General features: G+C 43.0%; 1 protein-coding gene across 1 annotated transcript; it reads right to left on the reverse strand.

The window, feature by feature from the left end:
- Positions 1–13,701: 13,701 nt before the first annotated feature.
- LOC148040438 (aspartyl protease AED1-like) lies at positions 13,702–15,255 on the reverse strand. The gene has a single exon (XM_087663969.1). The coding sequence runs from the start codon at positions 15,253–15,255 to the stop codon at positions 13,702–13,704; it is 1,554 nt and encodes a 517-aa protein (XP_087520095.1).
- Positions 15,256–25,820: the final 10,565 nt, after the last annotated feature.

The raw sequence follows: 25,820 nt of genomic DNA on the forward strand, positions 1-25,820 counted from the left end.
ATGGCCTTATCCTTAGAAGCTTCTTAAAGAAGCTTCTAGGAAGCTTCTGAGACCAACAACGACGTCGTGGGAGGCCCAATGATTGGGAAGGAAAAGGTGTCGAGGACAAGGGAAAGGGCTTGATGGCGATGGCGAGGATAGGCGGCGGCCTCGTGGTCTCCAGCAAGGCGGCAGCGTCCTTCTTCTCTCCAGCGTCGACAGCACTCCACCCTCCAATGCGGCGATGGCAGCAGCCGTCTGTCCTCCCCTCCCCCTCTTCAACACCTTAGCGGGTGTTTATATAGGCATGGGGGGGGGGTGAGAGAAGGGCTCCACCACATGGCCCCCTGCATGGGTTCCCCCCCTCCCCATGCAGCCCACGTCTCCACCAAGTCCATCCCCCCACACTCCCTCTCCTCCAGCCGTGCATCGGTTGGGGAAAAGGGGTAAAAATAAAAAAAAATTGCCTTGATAATATTCAATTTGCCCCTCCCAAGAGGGTGTTTACGTGCGATTTGTGGGTTTGAATCCCCGGGTTTGCTTTGCCAATGTGGAGGTCCCGATTTCTCGCGTGCAGGTCACAGATTACACTGCCGGAAATTCCAATATGAAAGATAACCTTTGCACGAGGTTTATGCCGTGTGCGGGAAATCAATATTCACGGGTGGGAATATTACATTCTCTCCCCCTTAGAAGAATAGTGATGTCCTCATCTCGAGATAAACTGGGGATATTGAAGGTTGAGAGAGCTTTCATCCATCAAGGTAGCATCCTCTTCGGGATAATCTTTCCACTGGACGAGACATTCTTTCAAGGTTCTAGATCTTAATTGTCTCTCCCTAACATCTAAAATCTTATCCGGTCTTAGTTCAAGGATTCCTTGACTAGGCATTACAATTTGTTGGTCATCAAGTACATGATTAGGGTTGGGTACATATTTTTTTAAGAGACTAATATGGAATACATTATGAACTTTTAGGTTATCCGGAAGTTGCAATTTATAAGCATTGGGTCCCAGGCATTTGAGGATTTTATACGGCCCACAATACCTTGGACTTAGCTTCTTGCATTCTCCTAGAGATAGGGAACTCCTTTTAGGGCGTACACAAATGAAGACCATGTCTCCTTCCCCGAAGACCCTCTCTTGGCGTTTCAAATCCACATATGCCTTTTGTCTATCTTTGGCTGCTTGTATGTCTTGTCTTATTGACCTTATTTGGTCATCCATGTCTTCCAACATTTGTCTTGAAGCTTCAACTCTTAGGGTTGGATCAGAAAAGTTTAGGGGACTTCGACAATCATGACCATACAATGCCTGGAAAGGGGTCATTTGAATGCTCTGCTGGTAAGAAGCATTGTAGGCAAATTCTACTAACGGCAAGTACTGAATCCACCTCTTCGGCTCTCGACAGCAGTATGCCCTAAGAATATCCTCAATGGTTTGATTTACTCGCTCTGTTTGTCCATCCGTTTGGGGATGGTAGGCAGTGCTAAAACAGAGTTGAGTTCCAATAGCTTCAAAGATAGCTCTCCAGAAGTGTGAAGTGAAGAGAGAATCTCGATCGCTAATGATTCTTCTAGGTAACCCATGTAGCTTGAATATCTCCTTGATAAACACTCTTGCAATGTCGGAGGCTTTATAGTTTGTTTTTACTAGAATCAGGTGTGCAACCTTAGTAAGCATGTCAACTACAACCATAATGGAGTTGTATCCTCCTTAGACTTGGGGTAAGCCCACCACAAAATCCATACTGATGAATTCCCATTTCATTTGGGGAATGTCAAGTGGTTGCAATTTTCCTGGCATCATGACATGTTCAGCCTTGATACGTTGGCAAGACAAACATTCAGTGACATATTTGAGAACGTCACCTTTGAGCCTCTCCCAATGGTAGCTCTTCCTAACTGCATTAAGAGTTTTTGCATAGCCAGGATGTCCTGCCAAAGGGGAATCATGAGCTTCCCATAATATCTTCTGCTTAAGTGACTGGCTTGTTGGTATACACAGCCTTGTTCTGTAGTAGACAAGTCCATTATCAATGGAAAATTCCTGATACTTAGCTTGTGACTTCAGATTCTGCTCCTTGGTAGATATTTCTTTTATCATGGTTTGGTAGGCCAAATCATGGCATGCTTCCTCTCTAGCAAGTTCGAGTATAGGGTTGCTTGGCATAGATACCTTTGTAGCCAGAGATTTGGCCATTGATGGATTCTGCAAGATTAGGGAATTTAGGAATGCCTTGCGACTGAATGCATCGGCAACTACATTCTCTTTCCCTGGTCGATACTTGATTTCAAAATCATACTCCTCCAATACTTCAATCCATCGACGTTGCCTCATGTTGAGCTCGTTCTGGGTAAAAATCCATTTGAGACTCTTATGATCGGTTACTAGAGTAAACTTGTTACCCAACAGGTAGTGTCTCCAAAGCTTTAGAGCATGGATGACAACTAATAACTCCAGATCATGCGTGGCATAATTCTTTTCATGAGTCTTCAATTTCCTTGAAGAATATGCTACTGGATGACCTTCCTGCATAAGTACACTCCCCAAGGCAAGAATGCTGGCATCAGTTACTACCTCGAACTCCTTATTGAGGTCAGGAAGTTTTAGAATAGGTGCTGATACCAAACATTGCTTTAATTGGTCGAAGCTATTTTGTTCGGGAGTTGACCATGTAATAGAAGTCTGCTTCTTTAGTAAGTCGGTAAGAGGTGCTGCAATCAAAGCATAGTTTTTGATAAAGACCCTATACCATCCTATCAAGCCAAGAAAACTACGTATTTCTTTGACGGATACTGGTATTGGCCATTCAAGCATATCTCTGACTTTGGCTGGGTCTACTGATATTCCTTCTGATGATACTATGAATCCTAGATATTCAATCTGACGTTTGAAGAATGCACACTTCTTCATTTTTGCATACAGCTTATGAGACCTCATTGTCTCAAGGACAATCCGAAGTTGAGGTTCATGATCTTCTTCCTGTTTAGAATAAACTAAGGTGTCATCGAAGAAGACAAGCACGAAATCATCAAGATATGGTCTAAAAATATCCTGCATTAATCTATTGAAGGTGGCAGGTGCATTTGTAAGCCCGAATGACATAACCAAGAACTCAAAGTGCCCATATCTTGTATTGAAGGCCGTTTTTGGAATATCTTCATCCTTGATCCTTATTTGATGGTAACGTGACCTGAGATCAATTTTGGAGAAGATCTTTGCACCTTGAAGGCGATCAAGAAGCTCATCTATTCTAGGAATAGGATACTTGTTCTTGACTGTTGATTGATTCAACCCACGGTAATCAATACATAGTCGAAGTGCCCATCTTTATTTTTCTGGAATAGTACTGGAGCTCCCCATGGTGAGTTGCTAGGCCAGATGTAACCCTGATCTAACAGTTGCTTGAGTTGTTCCTTCAACTCAATAGCTTCTGGTATGGACATTCTATAAGGTCTCTTTGCAATTGGCGCAGCTCCAGGCATTAGCCTTATTTCATGATCAACTTCTCTTGGAGGTGGAAGTTCAGTTAATTCCTCAGGGAATACGTCAGCGTATTCCTTTAGCCAAGAGGGTCCCTTATGAGACTCTTGCCTTTGATCTAATTTGTTGAGTTTGATCAGGTAAACAGGTAATCCTTTTCTAACCCCTTTTATGATCCGCGATACTTTGGCTAACTGGATTCTTGGCACTCCTGCCTCACCTTGAGTTGTAACAAACTTTCTTTCAAAGTTTCGAAAGGAAACTTGACCCTTTCCACAGTGGATGTGGGCGTCATTAGGCTTAAACCAATCCATCCCGAGTAGACACTCATGGATACCTAAATTCATGACTCTGAATTTGACTGAGGTTTTCTTTCCTCCCAGAGAGAACTCTTCCTTAGCAGTTTGCCTGGTACAAGTTACCTCACGACCATTTGCCAGTTCCACAAGTAGGGTAGGTGCTTCTACTGTGGCTATTCCTAATCTTTTAGCACACGCTGGTGAGATAAAGGAATGTGTACTGCCACAATCAATCAAGGTTTTGAAGCCTTTACCTTGATAGTTTGACGGTGTTTGAATCACCGAGAACTGGCGATTCGGCCCCTTCTTGTGTAAAGCGGCATGGACTGTCGCTCTTTCGAATTCCACTTCCATAGTCGGATCTTCCTCTTCTTCTGCTTCACATCTTTGCCTATTGGTAATGCAGGCAGTTCTTCCTCTTCCACGGGTGGCGGCTCCTTGATCGCGGCCTGCACCTAGACGATGTCCCTCGCTGAGCTTGGGACATTGCCTTTTGAAGTGACCGAGTTCGTTGCAGTGGAAACATCGGAGGTTTCGGCCATTACTGTGAGTAGGAACAAAGTTGTTGACGTTATTTGTCCTTGCTTTCTTCCTTTGTCCCTGATTGAGACCTTGAACTCTCTTCACTTGGGGTCTGAATGCTCCTCTGTTCGGGTCGCTATAAGACCAATTCTTAATACCCCTTGGTCTAGCTTGCACTTCCTGAATTATAGGTGCCGCTCGAATGAGTGCATCCTGAAGATCTGATGGTCGCATAGATTCGAGACGAGTATTTACAGGTGGATTTAAGCCCGTGCAAAATTTGGACACCTGCTGCGTTGTGTCCATTTGTGGCGCATACTTTAAGAGTGAGACAAATTTAGAGTAGTATGCGTCAAGGGTGAGTCCTAACTGTTTTAGCTCATAGAACTCATTCATTTTCTGTGTACAATATGCAGGTGGCAAATATCTCCCCTGCACGGCTTGCTTTAACTTCTCCCAGGTAACGGATCCCTCTGAAGTCCCTTGATCCCTGCACCATTGTTTCCACCATAGTCTAGCTTCACCGGTGAGTTTTAATTTGGCGAGCATGGCCTGATTGGTAGGCGCAGTACCAGCTGCTTCAAAGTAGTCCTCCATAGATTCAATCCAAATTTCAGCATTAGACTGGACGAATCTGCCTCTCCCGTTAAACTCGGGTGGCTTTATCTGCTTGAGGAGGAACTTCTTCTCCTGGATCACAGCAGTACTTGATGTAGGGGGCAAATTTGGAACCTGTACCTTGGGTTGTACCTGGGTAAAAGTTTTCTTAACGTTATTGTATGATAATTGACATTAGCTTATCTTTAGTTCAGCTATCTCGTAAATCATGAAGCTACTTAACTTTTTGTAACAACCCTGATGCACAATCGGATATTGATAAAAGAAGTCCTTATTTATATTTACATGGGCGTAGCCTTATACAACATCTCGTGTGATGATAATCCACTCATTACATTTAGTTTGGGGAGAACAACGTTGTATTGCATTTGTCTATAGGAACTGTGTAATAGTAGGGTTTTGGGTCATGGATCTTTAGGAATCGATAATTCATTGGAAGTTCAGGGTATCCTTTCCGCTGGAAACCATACTTCTCATGGCGGCCCAACACCTTAATCCTGTCGGCTGGGATTACACGGATTACTTCCTCATATACATATGAGTTCAATTCAACCCTCCGACCTTGAATATGCAAAGTCGAATTTACGTGAGCTTCCACAAAAATGAACAGCTTCACGACTTTCAAGTCTTCCAACCACTTGATCCTCTTTAGGTTGGTTTGTAGATAAGCGAACCGGTGGGCAACAATGTAGTAGATTCCTGAAGACCCAGTCCATCTTCATTCTATGTATAAAGGTGATGGATTATAAATCTGCTCCAGGATGTTCATCATTTCAACTCTCTGCCTATAATGCGGAGAATGCATTGCAGTCATAAACATGATCCGGAACACCAAAAACTTGTTCCACGCTTCATAGTTCTGCAAGACAGTATTGAAGATGAGGAAATGTTTGGATAGCAACAATTTCTTTACTTCATTTTATTGAGATCTCACGAAAACAATTCCGTTGTTGGTCGGCTCTGATACCAACTGTAACGTGTCCACTAGAATCATCCAGGACACGTCTCAGCAGTCCATCGGAAAGGATGTCTAGAAAACTCCGCCCGGCACTCCCATGGAATGTTACGGGTTTTGGAATCTAGGTCTTCCCGTGTCTGCCACGTAGCGGAAGTATCCTGGCCGTTCCCACTTAGGATCGACCTGAATTTGGGTTTTCCTGTTTGGTCATTAGCTAGCAGCAACTAGCGTCAGACCTGAGCGAACTACTTTACGCAGAAACGCTAGGTCCGAAGCGGATTCACGCTGCACTTGGTTCAAAGAGAATGGGAAACGAGAGGGATGCAAGGCTCAACCTCTCTGGCATAAGGCATAGTCCCATTCCGTTCCCCTAAAACAATGTAAATTTGGGTAAGATGTAACTCTAGGTCATCGTTCTCGTTATTCGTTTTGATGATGATGATCATCCCGCTGTTCCTCGAGATTTTTGAGAAAAGTTCCCGGCTAACTGGGACCACCCAGCCGTAGGACGGACCCATGGTCCATCCTCCACACTTTCCTCGGTTTGTTTTAGTTATGTAATTATCTAACACATTAATTTGACATATAACAAACAGCTTCTTTAATTAACCCTGTTAAGCACTGGTTCCTTCACGTAATCTTATCACGTGACATAGAAAAAACAATATCAAACAACTTCTTTATTATCATTTCATCATTTTATCTTTGGAATACAAGGAGTTTCGCTCGTAGGCTTGTCCATAATCCGCCCGAAGGCTTATCCAGTAATCCGCTAGGGATCACTATTCCAAGCTTCTGCCCGTAGACTAGTATGCGGGCCTCGAGATCCAATCCCGAGTCACGTTAGCCCCTTGTGCAGGACCCGGAAGGCGAGGGATTTACGGCCAGAGCCCCCCCTAGCACCCAAGCGTCCTCCTGCTCCAAGTAGAGCTCAACGGAAAGACCTCTCGCGGCGGGTTCGGTCCATGTTCCTGGCGCGGTCAACAACCCCCTTGGTTAGGGTCAGGCAGGCAGTCGGGGGTAACTGAAGCTGCCACTCCCTTCAGGCCTTCCACCTGAAGCATTTAGATATCTTTTCATCCTTTAGTTCCTTGAGCAAACAATGCGAACAGTGCTTTCTAAACTATTCAAGCACAATCAATTTCCAGTGGTCGTTTATTTTGGCCAACTGCTAAGGAGTGAATCCTTCTCTCCGAATGCATCCAGCATTCGATCTGGGATCAATTGCGACTTGGCAAGCCTCAAGGGATTGTTCGTTCACCCTCTTTGTCCTTGAGTTAGGGCCATACCCTGTTAACCCAACTTAACCAATACCTTAGGTTTTATTAATAGTAAATCCTAGCGACTATGTCGCGTTAATTTATTGATTGATCATCTACTTCCAAGCAAATACCTAACTTCCCTTAACTTGGCAATTTTTTCCAATAAGGGTGATGTAACAGGATGACTACTCATCCCCTTGCAAGTTAAACTTGCGCAAGAACCTGCCAACCTCATTTCAAGAAATGGTAAAACTCTCTTGTGAACTAACCCGAAGTCTATGCGACGTTGCAACTTGTTTGCACAAGTGTCGCCTCTATTCCAAGGGATCATTTCACCCATTGAATGGTGTTTTCTGGTCAAGGAATTATGATTAGGCTAGAAGTAAGGTTTAGGGTGTCTTCTTACTTAACCCAATCCTAAACGCACTAGGCCGACAACGTTCGGTCATAGGGATCCAACTCAACCCAAGTTCTAGCATTAGGTCGAATGATCCTTAGGGTAGAAACCCTAGATCATTATTTGCGTGAGGGTCCAATTGACTCAACATTCCGGAAAGGTGGGTAGGATCTTTGGGTTTAAGGACTTCGACTTGGCGTCCAAGTACGATACTTGGCTGCATTTCTAACGTGCCAAGCCCTAGCTAGTACTTTGAGGTTTTTTTTTAAATTGAATCGGCTAGTTATGCCTATACGAAACCCTAACAGTCATGATACCACAAATGACTTGGGTAAATTGACCTACTTGTCTTATGACAAGGACAATTCTTCCCTAGAGAAGATAAACTTGATCTAAAGTAGAAAAATAGTTGCAAAATGTTACAATACATGTAAACATGTAATTCATTAATTCTACGCACCATAAGATCTGCAATGGCCCTATACCTTTTTGCTAAAGTCAAAAGGCATGATAATTTGAAGAATAACTTACATAGGGCCTACTAGGATTTACATCAAGGAATAACACCTACAACCTTTTTTCTAAGTATTTGCATTTCATGCTTTTATAAGCCATGAAATCATTCCTAGATGCTACTTGATGAAATGAAATTTGTGAAAGTATAAGTGTGACCCTTAGATACAACAACATCATGAATGAAGTTCATGCAATACTAAGGCAAGTGTCGATTTAATCTAATTGCAAGCATCTTTTCCCATGCAACTTATATAAGATCGGGGTTCTTTTTCATGCCGTGCAACAGGAATTAACAATTTCCTCATGCGAATCCTAACGAAGGGAGTTATTGCAAAAATACTCCTTTCCTTCATGACCAATGCACTTAACAATTTCCTCTTTAACCCTAGGCAATATGTGGCTTTCCTTTGAAAATGCACGATAAGGCAATTTACTGTTAAGGTCGTAAGATGGATGGACGATTAGCGTTTATATTGAAATTACCAATTTTTCCCAATTGCATTTAACTTAGGTTAGGTGAATTTGAACATGCACGGTTACTTCCTAATCCATGGAGTTGTCATGCTTAACGCATTACTTTAGTATGAAATCACAATAGAAAAAAAAACCTGGGTCTGTGGGTTCGGGGAGATGTCCACATGAATGCTAGGAGAAGAACCTCCCGCATGCGCGCCTTGCGACTTCTTGGGAGCCATCGTTAGCGTGCTTACGGACTTCCGGTTTGCCTTTACCCTTACGCGATCGATGAGTCTTCTCTAACCGTTGCGAGCAGCTTCAAGATCTTTCCCCTTTTCCTTCGTACGCCGGAGATCCCTTCCAAAGTGCGGATCCTTGAGAGTACCGGTCTTGCGGGTTTTTGGGCTTATGGAAGGCCCGGTTTTAAAACCGAAAAGGCCGCGTAGGACCAAGGCTTATGGCCTTATCCTTAGAAGCTTCTTAAAGAAGCTTCTAGGAAGCTTCTGAGACCAGCAACGATGTCGTGGGAGGCCCAATGATTGGGAAGGAAAAGGCGTCGAGGACAAGGGAAAGGTCTTGATGGCGATGGCGAGGATAGGCGACGGCGTGGTGGTCTCCAGCAAGGCGGCGGCGTCCTTCTTCTCTCCAGCGTCGACAGCACTCCACCCTCCAACGCGGCGATGGCAGCAACCGTCTGTCCTCCCCTCCCCCTCTTCAACACCTTAGCGGGTGTTTATATAGGCATGGGGGGGAGAGAAGGGCTCCACCACGTGGCCCCCTGCATGGGTTCCCCCCCTCCCCATGCAGCCCACGTCTCCACCAAGTCCATCCCCCCACACTCCCTCTCCTCCAGCCGTGCATCGGCTGGGGAAAAGGGGTAAAAATAAAAAAAATTTGCCTGGATAATATTCAATTTGTCCCTCCCAAGAGGGTGTTTACGTGCGATTTGTGGGTTTGAATCCACGGGTTTGCTTTGCCAATGCGGAGGTCCCGATTTCTCGCGTGCAGGTCACAGATTACAGTGCCGGAAATTCCAATATGAAAGATAACCTTTGCACGAGGTTTACGCCATGTGCGGGAAATCAATATTCACGGGTGGGAATATTACAGCTAGGAATGTGGACCAAACCCACCATGAGAGGTCTCTCCGTGGAAATTTCTTGTCGCAGGAGGAGGCTTGGGTGTTGGGGGGGCTCTGGCCGTAGATCCCAATGCCTCTAGACTCTACACAAGAGTTCTATGTGACTCCAGATGGGATCTCAAGGCCTTGATACTAGTTACAAGGAAGAATCTTGGTAGGATAAACCTTCGGGTTTTTATTGCCGGGAGACAGAATGATTTTTCTGTTGAGTCAGAAAGGGACACTTAATTCTCTAGTATGGGCGGGAGACAAACATTAATCTAAAGATAAGTTAAGGAAGTGTTTGATCTTGTTTTATCTTGTCTTAGTGTTTATGCCCTAAACTACGTAAAGGAACCTGTCATTAACGGGTTAATTAAGGAAGCTGCTTTTATGTGTCAAACATAATATGGTAGGTAATTAGATAACTAAAACAACCCCCGAGGGAAGCGTGCTGGATGTGACAGTTGGGTCCATCCTACGGCAGGGTGGTCTCAATTAGACCAAGAGTTTCCTTCAATGGAATTTATTTGATGCAAATGTTAGATAGGCAAGGACCTTAGAACTTGTAAGTTAAAAACCTGATTCATGTTGTTTTAGGGGACCGATATGGGACTATGCCTTACGGGCAAAGAGGTCAAGCGATGCATCCCTCTCGTTTTCCATTCTCTTTGAGCCAAGTGCGGTATGAGTCTGCTTTGGTCTATTTGTATCTGTGCAAAGTGGAGCAGTTGTTGTAGTCTGATGCTAGAAGGTTGTTAAGAAGACCCGAATACAAGGAACCCGGACTTCAGGTCGATCCTAGTGGGAATGGCGGAATAAGTTCCGTTGCAAGGCAGACTCAAGAGACCCTAGTTGGCAAACCCCGTGTCATTCCTTGGGAGTGCCAAGTGGTGTCTTCTAGATATATCTCTCGATGGACTGCTAAGACATGTCTCGCAATTTGAGGAGCAGGCACGTTACAGTTGGTATCAGAGCAAAAACGTTAAAGGACTGAATGCTGCATGATTAGAGTTGTGCAACAGATGCATGGTGGGTCTTAACCCACAAGTCATAAGCCCCACTAGTGCTTGTCTTTTCCAATTTCTTCTCGAGATGAGGACATGTCGATTCCTCTAAGGAGGAGAGGATGTAATGTCCCTCCCTCCCCCCCGTGCCCCCCCATGCCTTTCCCCATGCGAACCCCCCCTCCCCTAAGAAGTTTTTCTAAAATTAATTCAAATCTTTTTATTCTCCCCCTACCGACTGCATGGCGACGAGAGAGAGAGTGAGAGAGTAATGATTAGAGGGGGGCATGCAGCCCCCCAGGTGGAAGGGGTGGCAGCCGTTATGGCCATCTTCCCCCCCCCCCCCCATACCTCCCTCCCTCCCCCATTATAAGGGGACAACATGGCCTTTCCCCTCCCTCATCTCGACAATAGGCATCAAGCCCTTCCCCCTCCTTCTGGACACAGTGCCTCCCCCCCCCTGGGCCGTCAAGGAGAAGAAGAAGTGGGAGAGAGAGGAGAAGAAGAAGGAGGAGGAGGAGGAGGAGAAGAGAATAAGAAGAAGAAAGAGAAGAGAAGAATAAGAAGAAGGGAGAGAGAGAGAAGGAGAAGAAGAGAAGAAGGAGAGAGAGGGAGAGGGAGAGTTGGAAGACAGATGAGAGAGAGAGAAGAGGGATAATCATAGGGAGAAAGGTAGAGGGAGAGAGAGAGAGAGAGAGAGAGAGAGAGAGAGAGAGAGAAGGAAGAAGGTTAAAGAGAGAGGTGAGATGATAGATAGATTGAGAGGGAGAGAGAGAGAGAGAGAGATGTGATTAGTCAAAGACCCTGCTGCATTTTGGAGAGCAAGAGAGAGAGAGAGAGGGAGGTTGAGAAAGAGTGGAGCTGAAGAAAAAGAAGATCTTGGTGAAGTTCTCCATGATGGCACCAAAGCTGAGTATTGCGATGAGTCTCGATCATAAGTGGAGCCAAAGACATGAGAGATGCAGACGGAGAGGCAAGCATCAACTATGCCCCTACTCTAGTGAATCAAGTCCAAGTTCCTCAAACTCTTGTTTTCTCTGGATGTATATATCAGCACACTTAAAATTTGTAGACTTATTAATGTTGCGCATAGCTTGCCATTGGAGTTGAAACAATAGGACTATGTTAGCCTTGATCAAATCAGGATGAAGGGGAAGACCACTTAGATCATTTAAAGGATCTAGAAGGTATTTGTTAAATTGACCTTGTGAAGCCCTAACCCAAGGGGGAGAGCGAACTTTGTCGTAGTTGATTTATGCTAAGCATGTTGCTTGGAACTATTGAAATGGTTTTAACGAAGGTTGATCGTGTTAAAGATGGAAAAAGTGATTGCTAGGCAGAGTGGTTACTTTGCTGAATTAGGAAAGGATGTTTTCCTAGTTAAAGGATGTTAGGCTGGTTGTTTCAGCTTGATTGTTTCCGAAAGGATACTTAAGGACTGATTGTGGTTTTGGATGAATGTCCAAGTTATTATATTATCATAGCGGGATTTGTAAGGATCATTTGCCATGGGAATAAAATGGATGTTTTCTCTAGTAAATGTTATTAGGTTGGTTGCTTCAACTGTGGATGATTTCCTAAAGGGATAATTAAGGAAGGATGGTGCTAGCTACCCCCCGCAAACCGCCAAACCCTAACCAAGGAGGTTATGAATCCGCACTGGGAATGTGGACCAAACCTGCCATGAGAGGTCTCTCTGTGGAAATTACTTGGCGTAGGAGGACGCTTGGGTGCTGGGGGGGCTCTGGCCGTAAATCCCAATGCCTCCAGACTCTACACAAGAGTTCTACGTGACTCGAGATGGGATCTCGAGGCCTTGATACTAGTTACAAGGCAGAATCTTGGTTTTTATTGACGGGAAACAGAATGATTTTTCTGCTGAGGCAGAAAGGGACACTTAGTTCTCCTATATGGGCAAGAGACAAACATTAATCTAAAGATAAGTTAAGGAAGTGTTTGATCTGTTTTATCTTGTCTTAGTGTCTATGCCCTAAATTACGTAAAGGAACTTGTCATTAACGGGTTACTTAAGGAAGCTGCATTTATGTGTCAAACATAATGTGGTAGGTAATTAGATAACTAAAACAACCCCCGAGGGAAACATGGTGGATGTGATTGTCGAGTCCATCCTACCGCAGGGTGGTCTCGGTTAGCCGAGAGCTTTCCTCAATGAATTTATCTAATGCAAACTTTAGATAGACAAGGACCTTATAACTTGTAAGTTAAAAACCTGATTCATGCCATTTTAGTAGGGGATCGGAATGGGACTATGCCTTATGGGCAGAGAGACCGAGCAATGCATCCCTCTCGTTTCCCATTCTCTTTGAACCAAGTGCGGTATGAGTCTGCTTTGGTCCAGTTGTATCTGCGCAAAGTGGAGCAGTTGCAAACCGACGCTAGAAGGCTATTAGGAAGACCCGACTATAAGAAACCCGGACTTTAGGTCGATCCTAGTGGGAATAGCTGGATAAGTTCTGTTGCGAGGCAGACTTGAGAGACCCTAGTTGGCAAACCCCATGTCATTCCTTGGGAGTGCCGGGTGGCGTCTTCTAGATATATCTCTTGATGGACTGCTAAAACATGTCCCGCGATTTGAGGAGCGGGCACGTTACAAAGGTTATGGGTAATGGGTGGGTTGCATTGGATATTCAGTAGCATACCCATCCAATTAGCATCCACCAATGACCTAAATATACATCATGGTGGAGCACATGGTTGCAAACATACATAAAAGGGCATTCACAATCTTCAAGGGTAAGCTTTTGGTACAAATAACCTTTAATAAAAAATGTCTCCCATAAAGCAATATGCTCACAATGGATGCCATTTGCAAATAACATTTTTCTCAAAAACACCCTAATGGTGATTTGTATGCAATTTTATTCATCACCAAATAGCAAACCTTTTGAAAAACTCTAAAAGTATGTCATATGTTGTAAAAACTCCAGATTAAAAGCTCAATTTTATTACCCCGAAAATTTTCACATTGGAAAGGCAAAAGTGTTGTGACAATCTGCAGCATAAGGAGCCAAAATGTTGAGCAGGAATGTACATTGTACACCATATAAATGAGCCAAAAGTCATGTAACTGTGCAATCGTAGTGAGCAAAGCCGACAATGTTGGTATGAACGTTGAGTTCCACAAGGACGCCGGCGAGCTGAGCGTTGCAAATGATTGTGTAGCCGACCGTGGAGTTTTGGATGGCGAGGCAGAAATCGAATTTGTCATCGACAGGGATGGGGATGAGGACTTGATTGGGAGTGAGGTTCAGGACACCGCCGCCATCAAACTGGAATGCCACCTGAGGGAATGTATCAGGGATGATTCCGCCATCGAACTGGTAACAGAACGGGTGCGGCCTTGCGCTGGGCTTGAAGTCCGTGGTGGCGTCGTTGATGGCCGCAGCAAAAGCGTTGACTACGTTAGGATGCAGCTGGGTGAAGGTCGTCCCGATGTCTATCAAGACGCCGGGCGTCGTCAGATCCAACTGCGAGTCGATATTCAGCAGTTTACTGCTGACGCTGACCCCAGTCATATCCACATAGTAGCCTCCACGTTCCTGGTAGTGCATCCCTGTAAAGGCCATCCCATCCGGCAGATTCATGGATCCGAACCCCAAGAAGCCTTGCTGCGACACCTGAGTGAATACGCTGGGCAGGCAGAAAAAGAGGCTAGCATTAATCTGCGCATGGAGGGTGTACTCGCCGAACCCTAACCCTAGAACGTCAGCGCCTTCCGTGAAGCCGGTCACATTGTGAGCGCAGCCGAACACGACGTCTTGGACGAAGCTGTTGGCGTCGACAAGCTGGAGGTTATCCATCCCGTATACCCCCGAGACAGTGGCGCCGGGACCTTGCTGGTGATAGTCAGGGTATTGGAGGCTGTAGGCGCACTGAAGGTTACCTTTCCACGGAACCGAGGCGGCAACGCAAGATGTTAGGTCGGGGAGCCGGTGTTTGCACACATGGGCGTCGTCGTCGCAGAGAATAGGCATGTAGGTGGAAGAATTCGAAGGGTTCCAGAGAGGAGAGGTCGCGCTGATGCACGTATCCGCAGGGCAGGGGCTACATTGGAGCCAGGTGAGGTGAGAGCTCGTGTCAACGAGCAAGGACTGGGGCTGGCTGGGCGGGACGCCCACTGCGATCTGGATGTAGAATTCCGAGGTATGGGCTCCCGGAGAGACCCGGCCGGAGAATGCGTCGTCCGACTGAGGCAATGGTGTCTCCCTGTCTCCCAGCGGGTCGAGCCTCCCTGATGATCTTCTCCTGATCTGCTCCTTCATGCGTCGACGGTGCACCATCCGAGCCTCCTCCCTTCCGGCAGCCTCCTCGAAGAGCTGCTGCCGAGTTGCGTTTTTGGGCCGGAACGGCGACTCCGGATGGTCCCTATGCCGCAGCCCCATTACGATAGGCTTCTGAATGACGTCCAGCTCCTCCTGCTCGCGCTTATTCAACGCTTCGTGCCAATGACTCATTCGACCCGGCCAATCCTTGACACGTTGACTCCATCCCGTGGTAATGTCGGAAGTCTTCGAGTACCGTGACCGCAGCCATGCCGTTCCGGTTCCTTCTGTGGTGCAACACAGAATTAAGAGCAGGACCTGGAGCGCAGCGTGCTGTCTGATTAGGTGCATGATGGACCACCCCATAATACCAAGAAGAGCGAAAACAGAAAACCACAACCAACGAACTTTCTAACAGTCCCCAAACTTGGTCGGCATCTAGAAGTCGGGGGCTATTCGGAATTTTGTGTGAACAGTTTAAAATAAAACAATAAAACTAAAATAAGCCGAATAGTCAAGAAAAGTTACGCACCTTTTTAATGCAACCTACCTTGTAAAATACGCATTCTTCATCAATATGATCGCTACTGTGTATCAAGAATCTTTATCTCTCTCTCCTATCTGTTTTCTATAAAATGCTCTTGATTAGCAGTAGAAAATAATGCCCACATTGAAAAACTATTCAACAACAGAAGCATTCCTGGAAACTTGGCAACAAGCCACTGATCCCTTCTTGCTACCTTGCCCGAAACCTAGCAATCTTTTATAAGTACTCATTCTACCAACTCTACATTGGCAATCAATGAACTCTTTGCATTGATTCATCAAGAAGACCAACTAAGGGGTAAGACAACAAATCCCCAACATGCTATGCTTGCAAGAGGACCCCGATTTACTCCCCTTGGTAGGCGATCCTCTTCTTTCCGCCCATCCCCAAACCCAAGGTCTTCACCTAATTTAGTTAATCAGTGGCATAAATCACCCATGAGTAGTAATAAATCCCAGACCTATCAATCTTCTTTGCGCTTTAGGAATGCAGGTCCTAATCCTCAACACTGGTCCTTTTGTACCTACTGTAAACGATGTGGCCATGTCATACATGACTATCATACTCGTCGTCCTGCATCTAGGGGTTACATTTGATCTCGCAATCAAGCGAATATTGCAACCATTGAAGTATCTTTGCAAGAATATGGTGAAGAGGAGGAACAAACCCTTCAATTGTTTATAGCTTCGGCTTTAACCACCGAAGAGTCTACCGTATGGTACCTTGACACAGGTGCTACCCATAATATAACATGGACACTTGACTGGGTGCTGAATTATAGACCTTTACAATCACGGATGACTGTCCACTTTGGTGATAATGGACTTTATCATGCTGAAGGAGTTGGGGAGGTTTACTTGAAACTTGCAACAGGTGAAATAACTCCTATTCGCCAAGTTTATTGCATCCGTGGCCTTGCAAAGAATTTGATGTTTGTTAGCAAGCTCACATAAAATGATTCTTCAATTGAAATTTTCTCGCATCATTGCATTATTAAAACACTTATACTACAACAAAAAGGCCTCTTAGACGCGCTCTTAGACACGATTTTTGAATTGAGAGAAAATCTTAAGGGCGCGTCTATAAGCCCGTTTAAATGCGCGTGTACCATTTCGTGTCTATAGTCGTGTGTATAAGGAAATCCACATGCACCAATAGACGCACTTTAGACGCGCATATACATGCATAAATAAACGCGCATACGAAAATCAAAATTATTATTTATTTAATTTCTTTTATGCATCTACAAGTGCGTCTACATGGAAGATTAGACGAGCACATAGACACGTGTATAGACACACTTTTACATGCTCTAGTAGACGCGATCGCAAAACTAAAAATCTCATTTTCTTTGAAAAGATATTTAATTTCTTTTTATTATTTTGAATTATATAGCGCGTCTATGGGCGCGTGTACTTTGCATTCTAGACGTGAGTATAGACACGCATTTTGTGCAATTTAGAAGCACAAATAGGCGTGAAGCACAGAATTGAAAAAAAAAAACAGAGAGCATGTGGTTGCTCTCTAGTTTTTTTTTCCCCTCCCATACATCAAATTGTGCATTTGGAAAAAACACAATGGATCTAAAGGCATGAGAATTGAAAACAAAAATCCATGTATTCATTATATATAAAACACATTTATATAGGGAGTTTAAGTGCTTGTGACCTAAAGCCTGGCTGCAAGCAGTAGGCTCAAAGATGGATAATAAAAAAACAAGGAAACAAGGCCATAGAGGAGGTATGGTGCTCCTCTACGAATTAGAAGAAGAAACATCTTCGCTAGCACCACCATCGCTATTGGCATCGCTATCCCCCTCCTCGCTATGCTCCACATCAAGGTTTGCCTACACACACAAAAGATCAAGGTTGCTTACGTACAATTACAAAGAAAAAGTTATAATTAGCCGTACGTTTAATGAGAAAGTAAGAAAAACATATCTCCTCTAGCTATCAAATCCTCATAGCCTAGTTGTATTGCTCCTCAGTGATGAGACCCTCCTCATAGAGGTGAAGCCATGTGGCTGCGCGGTTATAGCCTCAATGGTATCCTACCTCTCTAGGAGTAGGTATCCTACCAACGATAGTAGTCTGCAAAACAATTATGATATACAAACAATTATGAGACACAATGTATTAGAAGAAATTATATAAAGAATTGAAAAAAATATAAATTTAAAAAAACTAGAAATCAAAATATACTTACAAACTCTACCTCCCATGACTCTCTGCCGCCCCATCCGTAATGTAACGATCCCATAGTTTCCATTTGGATGCGTCGCGCCTCTGCCTGCTGGCGACTCTTCACTTTCTCTACTGCTTTCTTCTTGGCTTTCTTCCACTCTATGCGGTGGCACATAGGTGGTTGGCTATAGGCTCCACGCCCCTCCTCTTGTCTCCGCACTAACTCCTTGGCGCATGTCATGAGGTGGGATCTTTTGTTGTGAAGCAAATCCCTTACTCTTGTGCATCCCTAATCATCTGAGAATCGCTGAGCCTTAGGATTTGGGTACCTCCTATGGACTGCCCTCAGCACCTCCTCCCACAAGCCGCTTTACTAATTCTTGAAGTAAATGAAACAATCTTTATATGTCGCATGCACGACGATCCTCATGTACACCATTACATCCCTTCCTTCATCATCATGGAAGATGCCACCAGTTATTGTAACTCTATAGTATTGGTGTACATGCTCCTCTACGTTGTCAAAGAGTTTACTATTCATAATATAAATCATGGGATTCTTATGAACACAGAAGAGCTTCACTGGGAGTTATATGAGGAATTTGCATATAAAATTCAGACATTGTTATCCAATAACCAACTCAATTACACAAGTTCTTTTGTATTTAGCATATAATTTTCAGTTATACCATGTATATTGATGAAAAATAAGTCTATGGGAACCTACAACTTGGTCAACTGGAAGTAATTGACAGTCTATAGGATAAATCACATTGATTCAGGTGCAAAAATATGGTCAGAACCCAAGAAAAATATCAAAAGTTGCCAAAAGTCCACTAGGTTCACATGGGACCTGAAGTAATAGACTTAAGTGACTAGCAAGTGGCCTGGGTAGGTCAAAAAGTGACGAGGGCCTGAGCAGGGAGCAGCCCGCATTTTTCGGCGCAAAATGTGGGCTGCACAGTCTGAAGCACAACTGGAGAGAGCTGGAGCTATAGTGCATGATTTGGAGCATGCAAACTGAAGATCAACGGGCCCATAAACTGAATGAATAAACATGGTGAGATCTCCACTTCTCTGCCCATTTGGTCTGACGAAAATGCATGTTGAAACAGTCTATAAAAGAGGGAAATCTGAGAGAAAAGTATTCAGCCTGCTCTTATGCACGACTTCTCTCATTTTGTCTACCTCATTCTTGGTCCAATGAAGCTCGACTTGTATCCAAGTACTTGAGTGACTTTGGGGCAAGCAAAGGGTGAGGATTTTGAAGGTATATGGGCTGTTATAGGCTGAAATAACCAGACATAAACAGGGAAGCCCTCTGTTATGATCCATTTTTATGAACAAACAAGAGTTTTATGTGGTTGTAATGGAAGGAAATGACCTCTTTGCATCAGGACTTTGTTCATTAATGATTAGAGGAGCTTCTTCATGAGTTTATGCACTCATTTTGAGCTTGATTATGGGCTGGAATTTTCTATTTTAAAACAGGGCTGAAGCTAAAATTATGCTTCTTCAATTCATTTCATGTATCATTGGCCCAAATCTTGAATGCATTTGAGTCTATCCACATAATACTTGTTCCAAAGGGTTGAAATCCATCTATGTACTTGAAATAAAATCCATTAGAACTTGCATTTGATATCCATAATTGAATTGAGAATCTGAAAATGTCCTTTATGATATGATGTATGTATCCAGAGGCATTTGATGTTATCAAGATAGAGTTATTTCTTCCGTTCATGTATGCTAAATACATAGAGAAAAAGCTTGAATTATTCTTCCATACCTAAATCATTTCTAAATCTTGGATCTTATTAAAACCCAATCTATTTCCCCTTCCTGAACCTAGAATCCTAAACTCCTCTTCTGCACTAAAGCCCCGGTGGTAGACCTTCAACCCTTAACACGACGACAGTGGTGAACCCGACGTGAAGGTCCGCTGCGGAAGAAGAAGTCCAATGGGAGAATCATCAAGTTCGGGACGAGATGCCTTGCAACAGTTGGTTCGTCTAATGCAAGAAAGCCAACAACAATAGTTGCAGTTTCAGCAGCAGTTGCAATTGCAACAACAACGAAGACAAGAAGAAGAGTGGATTGATGCTGCTGCCATTAAAGCCTTAGAAGCAGTTGGACAAGAGCTCAAGCAATTTAATGGGCAAAATGTATTCTCTTTTATCCGCCTTTATACTGACAAGATGGTCTTCTTTGGAGTCCCTCAACATGCCTAGAGCCATTATTTTGCCCACCTGGCTATGCATGGTCTCCAGGACCGAATTCATGGTCTTTTCCAAAAAGATGGAGGATGGACTGTGTTCAAGAAGGCTCTTCGAGAAGAATTTTTCCTTGAAGATTCTGGCCTTATGACAAAGAAAGTCTTCACCGAATGGGTCAAAAGGCCCAATAAGGGTCTAACCGCCACTGCTCTTCATCGAGAATTTAAAAGAAAATTTGCCCAACTAGATCCTGACGACCAACAAGGTATGGAAAGTCAAAAGATTGAATTATTTCTAAAGACTGCAGATTCTTCTCTTCAGGAGAAATTAACTGATCGACTTGAAGACCCTGACTCTGAGACGGGATTGAAGACTGCTTGGAGTGATGTCACTGAAGCAGTTAATATGATTGCTCGAAGAGAGCGATTGCACCTAAGATGGGGATCAACCCCTGCAACAACTGAATCTATGAAGGAGCCTGTTCCAGTTTCTCGACCTCCTGTCTCTATGGCCGAGCAACCAAGAAATTATGTTGTTCCATCTCCAAAGAAGGATGTCATGGACAAACTAATTAAAAGCATGCGGGATCTCCATCTTAATCTAACATAGATTAATTCTAAAGTGGAAAGGCTTGATGTAAAAGTAGAAGAAAGGGGTCAGTCAACTTCCCAAAGGCCTGTACGAGAAGGCTTCAAAAGATGTTGTATTTGGTGTGATACCCTTCAACATGACAAGAGGGAGTGCGGTGCATTCCGTGAAGCTGAAGCACAAAAATTAGTCTTTTGGAAGGATGGTAAAATTCATGCAACCGAAACCGGGCTTCCTCTTGAGCCAAACTTCAGCAACGGTGGCATGAAGAAAAGATTGGAGGATTTGGCAACAAGAATGGCCTATGCAGCTGTTGATGCTGCAACTTATGGGCTGTAAATTGATCCAACTAATGAAATTGTTAAAGCATGTAAAACTAACGCAAAATCTAAAGTGTGGACGCAAGCCTTGGAACACATGGAGCAAGGCAAGGCAACTAAAGATGATTTAACCACTGCTAGTCAATGTATTCGAGGAAGAACCGGTTGGTCCGAGCCTATGGATTCATTTTTAGCTTTTGCTCAGTTAGCTGAAATTAATAATCAAGAAGCCATGATAAAAGAAAAGAGAAGAAGAGAAGAAGAGAAGAAGAGAAGAAGATGTTGCCGGTCCTTCTTCTTCAGGACCGACTAAACGCATAACAAGAAGTAAACCAGACCAACAAAAGGCTGCTGAAAATTCGCCGCCACCACAGTTTGACATGGGAGATGCCCCTCAAGCAAAGAAGACAGAAGGAAAAAGAAAAAGCAAATATCCCAGTTACAAGTTGCAGTCTGACATAGAGACTGCAACGGATCTTAAACGGATCCTAAAAGAAAGGATTCTTGGAAGTAGAATTGAATTTACATTAGGTGAAATTCTCGATATTGCAAAACGAGGATTTCATGATGTAATAATTGATGTAATTAAACGAAAAAGATAATATGTTGGTGAGGAAACTGAAGAATCTGTATATGCTTTTTTGTAAGTACTTCAAGTGTATTTGCAGGATGAAGAGAAGCTGAAAACTCAAGGGATTCAATTGGAGGCAATCAAAGAATTGATTGCGGCCATAGAAGCCAAAGATGAAGACATTTATGAAGCAAAAATTGAAGAAGCCATTATGGTGGGGACTTCTCAATCTAAAGTGCAGCCCATGCGTAAGAAAGAGACTCTTCTTCACAACATGCAAGAAGAAAGTGAAGCTCACTTTATTCCTAGTAGTCACTACTCCCGTACCCATTGGGCAAGGGTGACCACTGAAACTGTTATTAAAATCAGTGAAAAAGAAACTCCATGCATTGCCCTTATAGACCATGGTTCGGAAATTAATGTTATGTCAAGAAGTCTCTATGAGAATGGCGGATGGCCCATTGATGTGGACCCAGGATGGCGCAAGAAGGAAGCCAATAACTCTTCTAGCAATCTTTATGTAGCATGTCCTTATGTACAAGTTACTATTGGTAATGTAAAAGATGAATTTCATTCCTTTGTCCAAGATTCCTGCAGCTATCTTGTCATTCTTGGACAACCATTTATTTCCGAGTCTCGTTTAGAGACAAAGGCTCTTGATGATGGTTCATCATATGCTCGAATAAGAAGCAAGGATAATGACAAAGCTGTCCAATTCCTAACCGACTGTGTTAATCACCACCGGAATAGGGATCGATTGAGAGATCATCCTGTTCCTCCTAATGCTTGAGAATTTAAGGGTTTTCGGATAACAGTGCTATAAGTGGAGGCTCTGGCAGTGCATCATGTCACAAAAAAATGCCTCCACTCATAAAGAAGGCAAGACCAAAAGCTGATTTGTAGGTTTTAACAACCAATAGTGTGGGCTGTTATAAACAATTTTCAGCCATGAACAGGGCTGAAAGAAGGTATTTGAGTCATATGGAGAAAGAGCTTAAGCAAATTGATGTTTTACCTAAAGATGAAGAAATTTCAGGACTATTTTATGGGCTGAATTATAATGATACAATGGCTGAAATTTATACAGCCGTTCATGCTGAAAATCAAGCTGAAAATCAATCCATACAGGTATGTACATTGGATATGTATGACATAATTCAAGAATTTGCAGATTATGAAGCTTTTGGACAGCCAAACAAGGATGAAGTAAGAGTAGAAACAAAGTATAAAACAGTTGATAAAAAGGTCAAGCCGGTAGCTACTCCTCTACCGCCTGAAAGGGAAGGACTGGCAGAAAGGGTATCCAAACAGCCAAGCCTTCGTGATCCTAAAGATATTGGTCACCAATTTATAGCAGAAAGTCTACAAAAGCTGAAAATTGGTGAAGACTCTTTCCTCTTGCTGGCTGAAAAGCAAATCTTCATGCAGATGTTAAAGAATCATGGTAAAATCTTTTCATTTCAGCCACATGAAATTGGCTGTGTAGATCCAAGCATTGTGGCACCAATGGTGATTTTTACTATCCCACATGTTCCTTGGAATCTTAAACCAATTCCGATTCCAAGGGCTCATTTGCCTAAGTTATTGGAACTTCTAAATGAAAAGATAAAAATGCGAATATTGGAGCCATCTTCAGCTCCATATTCTAACCGATGGTTTACCGTACCTAAGAAGAATGGATCTTTGCAATTCATTCAAGATTTACAGCCTGTCAATAAAGTCACTATTAGAAATGTTGGATCAGGGCCAATTGTTGATGAGTTTGCTGAAGCTTTTGTAAGAAAGGCAATCTATTCCATGGGAGATTTATATTCAGGCTACGATCAATTTCAGCTTGCTTTGGAAAGCCGAGACATTACAACAATGAAGACGCCTCTTGGCCTAGTCCGCATGTGTACTCTACCTCAAGGGGCTACGAATTTAGTAGCTCACATGATGAATGCTATGCATAAAGTATTGAGGGATTATATTTTACAATTGGTTCTTCCTTTTCTTGATGATGTTCCAATCAAAGGATGTGATTGTCTAAATTAGAAGAAGTCCATCTTACTCTTTCAGGAGCTAAATCTGTTTTTGGAGTCGAAGAAGTCATTGTGGTCGGACATATTTGTGGTCCATATGGCCGAAAGCCTTCTCCATCCATAATAGATGCTATCAGCAAAATGCAGGAAGAATGTACAAATGTTTTAGAAGTGAGAAGATTTCTTGGTGCATGTGTCTTCTACCTTATTTGGATACCACATTTTTCTCATGTTGCTGAAAGTCTTTATCAGCTTTTAAGAAAGGGCCAAAGGTTTACACGGGAAATAGAACACACTCAGGCTATTCAGAAACTCAAGAAAATGTTGATTTCAATCCCCACTTTAAAGAGGGCTAATTACTCTAATTGACAGCCCATTATACTCATAGTGAACACAAGTCCTATTGGAATAGGATGAGCAGTTGGTCAAGACGACCTTGAAGGCAACAGATATGTAATCCGCTTTGGAGAAAAGGTTCTTAATGAACGACAAAGAAGGTATGCTCAAATTAAAAGAGAACTTTGGGGAGTAGTAACTGCATTAAAATGTGACAGGGAGTACTTCATGGGCGCACACCTTATAGTTGAAACAGATTGCCTTCCACTCTTGGGCATGATCGCCAACTGTTCCACTCCCGATATAGCCATACTAAGATGGATAGCCTATATTAAATCCTTAAATCCTGATTTGAAACATATTGCAGGTAGAGATAATCATGTTTGTTGACATGCTTTCGCGTGCTAGATATAGGGATAAAGAAGAAATGATGGATGAAGAAGAATAAGAGTTTATAAATGATGCTATTAATGCGGGTACAAATCTGAAAACAACAAGTATAGCTGAATCTAATGTTGATTCAGCAGTCAAGAATGCAGGTACAACAAAAATTACAACAAGTACAACAGGTTCAGTTGCTAAAACAAATTTTACATCAGCAAGGAAGGATGAAACAACCAAAGAAGGACAATGGACAGCTAGTAAATAGCATGTTCAATGTTATGTTATGGTTTGTTCACACTTTAAAGAATAATATTATGCAGATGATTGGCTAAAAATTGACCAATTTTTGAGCACTATGACAAAGAAGGAAAATTGGACTAATGAAGAGTTCAAGAGAATTAAGAGAAAAGCTTATGGTTTTTTTCTTAAAGATGGTTACCTTTGGAGGCATGCGAAAAATAAAGGAAGGGCGCTTGTTCATGTCTTAGGAGACAAAAAGACTCAAAGACAGGTCATGCAAGAATTTCATGAAAGCCTATTGGCTGGTCATAGAGGCATATGGGGCACTTTTGCCAAAATAAAAGAGAAATTTTGGTAGCAAAACATGTATAAAGACATTGAGCATTTTGTTAAGTCTTGTCATGTTTGTCAAATGTATTCTATGATAAAGCATAGAGATGGGCTTCAGCGTACCTATCCTTTATCCATTCACTATAGATGGGCTATTGATTTAGTAACCATGCCTATAGGAATTTGGAACATGAGATATCTAGTACTTGCTAGAGAAGATCTCACAAATCAAGTGGAAAGAAAAGCCTTGCCAACAAAGTTCACTCATGCTGTTTGTAGATTTTTACTTGAAGAAGTATTTTGCAGGTATGGATGTATTGCTAAAGTAACTGCTGATAGAGGAGAATTGGATGCTGATGAGGCTCGCCATTTATTTGCTCAATTGGGAATTAAGTTATCTCTTACTTCAGCCTACAACCCTGAAGGCAATGGTAAGAGTGAAAGAGATCATCAACAAATTCTTAAAGCTTTAGCAAAATCATGCAAAGGAAACATGAGGGAATGGCCTAAAATGCTACCATTCGCATTATGGGCTGATAAAACTACCCATAGTGCAGACAAGATATATGCCAGCTGAACTTATATATGGAGAGCCACCTATTATACCTATTGAGGAATCCATTGTCACATGGAGTATCTTACCTTGGGATGAAGGCATGAATAGAGAAGAATTGCTATCTTTGTACATAAGGAAACTCGAAAGAAGGCTAGAAGATGTCAAAACAGCCATTGAAAGGCTGAAAATAGCAGGATTAAAGAATAAGAAGAGGTTTGACAAGCATCATCGACTCCATCCAAGAGCTATTCAAGAGAATGATTGGATTCTTGTCTATGATAGTAGGCTGGACAATCAATATAGTGCTCATAGGAAGTTAGCAAAACGATGGTTTGGACCATATGTTGTAAAAGTAGTACATAATAATGCTACTTACTCTTTGGCTGAAATAGATGGGACCATGATTAAGATTCCAATAGCCGGGAAACGAATCAAACTCTTCAAATGAAGAGAATCTTCAACTTATGAACTTGATGACTTAGATATGAGCCCTCTACTTGAAGACATGCAGGAAGAAAAAGACTTAGAGAATGAAGATGAGTTATATCAGAAGAAGACCCTCCTTGACCTGTAATCTTATGAAATGGCACATGCCAGAGGATGTGCAGGTTAGGAGGGGGTGAA

The sequence above is a fragment of the Lygodium microphyllum genome, chromosome 2 (genome assembly GCF_053477565.2).
Source record: "Lygodium microphyllum isolate KBCC chromosome 2, Lygodium_microphyllum_v1.1.10, whole genome shotgun sequence".
NCBI lineage: Eukaryota > Viridiplantae > Streptophyta > Polypodiopsida > Schizaeales > Lygodiaceae > Lygodium > Lygodium microphyllum.